The sequence below is a fragment of the Limulus polyphemus genome, unplaced genomic scaffold, assembly GCF_000517525.1.
Source record: "Limulus polyphemus unplaced genomic scaffold, Limulus_polyphemus-2.1.2 Scaffold2247, whole genome shotgun sequence".
In the NCBI taxonomy this organism is placed as follows: domain Eukaryota; kingdom Metazoa; phylum Arthropoda; class Merostomata; order Xiphosura; family Limulidae; genus Limulus; species Limulus polyphemus.
Window position 1 is genome coordinate 174859 of NW_013667857.1, and position 6029 is coordinate 180887.

A 6029-nucleotide genomic window follows, 5' to 3' on the forward strand; every position below is an offset into this window, starting at 1 on the left:
TTTCGAAAAGATCCTGGAGAAACATGGAACTGTTTTAGTTACAGATCTGATGGCTAAGGTCGTAAGAGTATTGGAAATTTTTGAAGCTTGCATAATAAGTAACAATGAACTTTGTTCTCAGAATTCTGATTTACGCGCAACTGTGGAGTTGCTTCTGACCGAAAAGAAAGAAAAACTAGAAGATCAGAAAAGGTTTGAGGAGGTAACAAATATTTTAATGATTAATTAAGTTAATAAACTCAATCAGGGATTTCACTCTGAATGTTAAGATAAAAATTTCGAGGTTGTTAGTTTCGCGAAAAGTTAAAACTAGCATATTTAAAACTAACAATTAAACAGAGAACAAAATTTTCTGAAAGAGGTTCGTTTAACCAATGATTACAACAGTCATTTCTAGTTTTAAGACTTAATATCTCTGATTGAGATTGTTAATTTAATGAACGATTATAATAGTCACGTTTAAGAGTGAAGTCTCTGATTCATGTTGCCATATTAATGGATGAATAAAAAAAATCTTTTTTTTTTACTTCAAGGGTAAACTCTGATTAAGATTGTTATTTTAACAAATGGATTAAATGGCCATTTTTAACTTTAAGAGTAAATTCGGTGATTGATATTGTTAGCTTAACTAATGAATAAATAGTCGTTTGTAACTTTAAGAATAAAATCTCTGACTGAAATTGTTATATTAATGAATAATTAAAATACCATTATAAAATTATAAGTAAATTCTCTGATTGAGATTGTTATTTAACAACTGATTAAAACAGTTATCTACAACACCAAGAGTAAACTATATTATATTGTTATCTTAACAAATGACTAATATTAAAAATACTCTCTGAATAAACCTGTTAAGTTCGTGAATTGTTACAACTAGCACATTTAAAACACAAACAATTAAACAGAGAACAATACTGTCTGAATAAACTTGTTAAGTTCGTGAATTGTTACAACTAGCACATTTAAAACACAAACAATTAAACAGAGAACAATACTTAGTTTCGCGAAAAGTTAAAACTAGCATATTTAAAACTAACAATTAAACAGAGAACAATACTATCTAAAACTCTGTTCAATTGTTAAAATTAAAGGTAGTTACTTTAATGACTTGTATTAATGCAGTAAATTCAATCATTTCATCGATCTTCGTCTCCACACTGCAGTATTTCGTTTAACCAAATATCATAGAAATTTATTACACTCGGCGTTTCAAGAAAGAAACGTGTAAGAAATTTGTTTAATTTAACGCTTTTTAAGGCTTTGCGTAAAAATATACATAGACAAACAGAATTAAAGTGTTCAACTTTTCTCGTAACGCTTAGTCTCTCATCAGGAGATAAACAAACTGTGTGTAATTATCAAACTGATGTGTTTTCACCACACGGTAGGCTTAAAATGGAATTAGTTTTATTTCAGTCTGAAGGTGAGAAATTATGTGGTGATAATTTTAAAATTCAATACATTTGTTATTATATAAATTATAATGGTTTTCTTTTTTATCCTTCGTTTCCGTGATGTGTCCATTTATACAGAATTAATGGACTTAAGTAAGATCTATATGATCTGTTTGGTGGTCATCCAAAACGTTGTTAGTAGTCTTTAACGAAGCTTGTCATGGGTCCATGAAAATTGGATTACGAAGTATAAATAAGAACACGCTCTAAGTCTAAGTGGTCAATACTTTAATATTGTTTCTCTCAGCTACAAATAAAATCATTTACTAATACCGTGTTACCTGTCAAATAGTTGTTAATGGCTCGTGTTTAAAATAATTTTATGTTTAGCATTATCAGATTGAAAAATTGGGACTATTTTTTCCACGCGGAGTGACACTGTAATACCCCGAAACAGTTCAAATTACAACAACATACTTTTTAGACTTGCTAAATAATCTGATGTTTATTGCATCGCGTTTTAAAACCACAGAGAATCCATTTTTTAAAAGCTTAATATAGTTAAAAACTAACAAATAAAATAGAAAGTGCGTCTCTGTTGTCTGTTTGTTTTTAACCTACTTAAAAGAAAAATATTACTTCTTCGTTTTGTTTTTCGAGGCTGGGTACATCTTCAAATCTGAATTCCTGCGGCTACCAGATGACAGGTAAGGTTAAGAAAACGTAGTAGAGAGGGAGGGAACACTGCACCGTGTGATTTATTTTTGTCAGGTGATTCTCCAAGTTACATTTAAAAAGAGACGTTTACAATTACAATCCAACTCATAATGACGTACAGAGAAATTTGAACTATTTTATACTTTTACTGTTTTTGATTGGGACAAAAAAAAAGGCTAAAAACTGGGACGATCTCAGTTTTAGTGGAACTAAAGTTATGAATAGGTAACCTCTATTTATGATTAATTACGTTAAAGTCACATGGAATTGTGTGTGTGTGTACTAAAGTTCAAGGAAGCAATCCTAAGGTGAAGGAAATTAGGTGCAAAGTCAGTGCCTTTTGTTTTGTAGTATTATTTCTTAAAATATAATAAAGATAACATATCCAGCACAGATAACGCTTGCGTGGTACAATGAAGATACTATTGTTTTAATATATACGAAAGGTCTTGGTGATTTGATCGATTCAAGGCCTTATAATTGAGAAATTGTACTAAAATAATTACTCAGTTCAGTACCAAATTCAACAGTCGAAAGTTACTCAACGCTTATCAGTTTTACTAAATATAACTTGAGGTTACTCGTGTTCTTCACACGTCAATCGTTTTACCTCCAAATTACAAAACTAAATGTAGAGAAATAGTCAAAATAAATTGAGGAAGCATCTTATGTTCTGTGTAAAATATATAGAGGACCCTAGCAATAATTAATAGAATTAACTACGATATTTGTTGTAATTTTGTGCATTTTTGTATTCGGTATTTTGTAACCAACTGAGTCCTGGTCTCACAAGTTGTTCAATAACAGATAGTTTTAGAAAAAAAATTACTTAAAAAGCATGGACCCCATAGACAAGTGATAATTAATTGTTATTTCTACTTAACAAACATTAGGCCTAGGTTTGTTTCAAATAATAAACTACAACTGTTTATACGGTAATTATTAGGCCTAACGTAAAATATAAACAAATTATATATATATATATATAGTGTGACGTGTTCTACTGTTCAGAGGATTCTTTTGAATTATTTTGTGGAAATAATGTGAAGTACAGTCCAAGTGGAGATAACGAATTAATATAATTCTTCAATAACGTTTGTTACAGTTAAGCTCAGTCGTAGGCCTACTTTCACCAACAATATTTGAACATAAAATCGAAGACTAATGATAGGTCTTACTGTAAATAAAACGTTTCAATAAAAACTGCTAAACGTACGTCTAACTTAATTAGCTTTGAGAGATAAATAAACTCGTAACTCACCGAGTAACTGAATAGCAGAATAAACGTGATAATTTTCACTAGTATCATTGAACTAGATATTTACTTGTATTTATAATTAATATACCCTTATCTAAATATTAGACGAAGTTACAAGATTCTTGGCGTAATCGTGAACTTTATAGCTATTCTAAGACTACTTGATTTTAACATCTTGCACCCTCTAAATAAAAAAATATTGAAAATATAGTTTACAACAATATCACGAGTACTTAAATAGGCACATAAATATGTATGTGTGTTTATAAAAGTACATACTTTGATATAGAATATAATTTACGTTCAAAGTTATGAATGATTATATATGAAATTGATATTTTTGCTTTTTCGTTTAAACTTGCACGCTGATTTTCTTGTTGCTAATCGCATATTATTCAAATTCAGGAATGGCTAGTTGCCTTTACTCTTAATTAGTTCTTGGCGTAATTTATTGGGCATAAACAAGTAGCATAAATTATACTTTTCCTCGTGGGTTGATTAAACGTGAGAATTTAAAACAACTCAGGATGTGATCTACTGAGACAAAGATAGCTTCTGTGTGAAAACCTCGAGTAAACTCATCCAGAAATTTCTAGAATTAAAGAAAAATTATTTACCAGTGACATACAAAAAAAGCTCCAGATAATGGTTTTAAATTATGTTGAATATATAAACCCCTGAAGGCTCACGTGGTGTAAGAAACACATGTAACCGTAGATAATAACTCGGTGTAATTGTGTCAAATAGCACACTTTATGCGGTTCGAGATATAGGCACGTGCTGCATGACGTATTTATGTGTATTTGCACCCTGTAGCACATCTTTAGCAAGAAACTCCACTGTGCTGTTGTAAGTGATAACCTGGTGTTATATTATATATATTTTATTTTAGGGTTAAGTATATAGTTTATTAGTTGCTATAGTTTTACAAAATACGACAGGATACTAGTACACATTGTATAATAATGTTCCCAAACTTATAGGACTTGGAACATGTAGAAGAGAGCTGGAGGGCTGAAACAAGGTGTCTAAGTGAACTACTCGCTAGATTACAAGAAGAAAACACCAGGTTGAATATCATCCTACGAGAAAAAGAAAACGAAGATTTCGAGAGATGTGGTGTGTATTTTTTAAAATTGCTAAGTCCTTTTACACCAGTAACGCTTTCGATCATGCTCGAAATATCTGGCAAGTGGTTTTTGTGTGTGTGTGTGTGTGTGCTTATTTTTCAATAATTTATAGGTGTCACTTTAAAAAACCCATTATTAATAACTCTGCGATACAATTAGCTCTGGATGTCCGATTTGTAAACCTCTTTGTCGATAATGGTGTTAAATATTTACTAAGTTGGCCAATTCTTAAAATCATTGTATTATTTTAATTATTCTTAATTTCTATTTGGCTGCGCTGACACTCGAAAAACTCCGTTTCGTTTTCAAAACTTGAAACATAACATGCATTTTAGAAACGTATTTTCAGAGCGTTTCAATGTGAAACGTCATCTACTGTATAACTTGTCGAAATGCTACTAGGCCTGTCGAGAAATAGATTACGTATATTATACAATAATAATTTTGGCCAATGATACGCCAGAAACAAGAATATCATGGTAAAATGTGGCTGAACACTACCAATGTGTAGTTACTTAAAGTACTCACTAGGATGAATTAATTATAAAAGTTTACTACCACGTGATTCTAGGACTCATATTCAAATAAAATAAGAAATTTCATATCGTAAAACTGACGAGTTTTGTATTAGGAACAGACAGGTTTAAAAGCGAAATATATTTCATTATGGGTGCATCGCAACAATTGAGTCATATTGTTACGACAGCGGAAGTCACGTGACGCTGGTAACACGTCATGAGTTTCTAGAAGGATCATGACTGTTTCTGCCAACTCTAGTGTTTGCCAGTCGCCCTCTATTTTTGTATATAAGCCCGGCAAATAAAGCGGAGAGGGAGAGTGACGGCATAAAGAATAGCAGATTGAAGAGAGATATAGAGACAGATAATTGATTCAAGTGAGCGGTAGTGACCGTAAGTAAAGTGCGTGAATCGTTGTAAATTATAGCGTGTGTTTAAGTGAAAGTGACTGTGGAAATTCTATTTATTGCAAAGTTGTATTGAGAAAGAATAAACTAGTTTTATTTAAGAAAGGACTTGTATCGCTGAAGTTTCTATGGAAGAATTTCTACAGGAAATTAACATACGATCATATATATCTATATATAGATATATACAACGTATTTTTTCTTTTATAACTAAAATATTTTTTTAAAATTATTGCATACTATATTGTTAAATATTCTAACAAACTGCACACGTTTTGCTTCACATAACACATGTAACAGAAGAGGAAACTTGAATATCAACCTTATGACGTAAATAATATCATAATAACAAATAAACAATTTTATTTATTTAAGAGTTTCAGGTGAAATATTAAATCTTTTCATAAGTTTGTTTGTTTTTAATTATGCACAAAGCTACACAAGGACTATCTGTGCTCTGCTCACCACAGGTATCGAAACCCGGTTTCTAGCGTTGTAAGTCCGCAGACATACCGCTGTACCACTGTGGGGCATTTTCATAAGTAAAACCATTAAGCTCCACGAAACCCCCCCCCCTAAAAAAAAAAAAGAAAGAAAGAAAC

The 6029-nt window shown here is 31.1% G+C and overlaps 1 protein-coding gene across 1 annotated transcript in view; it reads left to right on the forward strand.

Moving 5' to 3' along the window:
• LOC106466393 (RILP-like protein 1) overlaps positions 1-6029 on the forward strand; it is a 16740-nt gene continuing 10711 nt past the window's right edge. Inside the window, exons 1-2 of the mRNA XM_022394393.1 lie at positions 1-202; positions 4356-4491. Of these exons, the coding sequence (XP_022250101.1) occupies positions 50-202; positions 4356-4491 (289 nt within the window). The 5' untranslated portion in view covers positions 1-49. The remainder of the gene's footprint in view (positions 203-4355; positions 4492-6029) is intronic.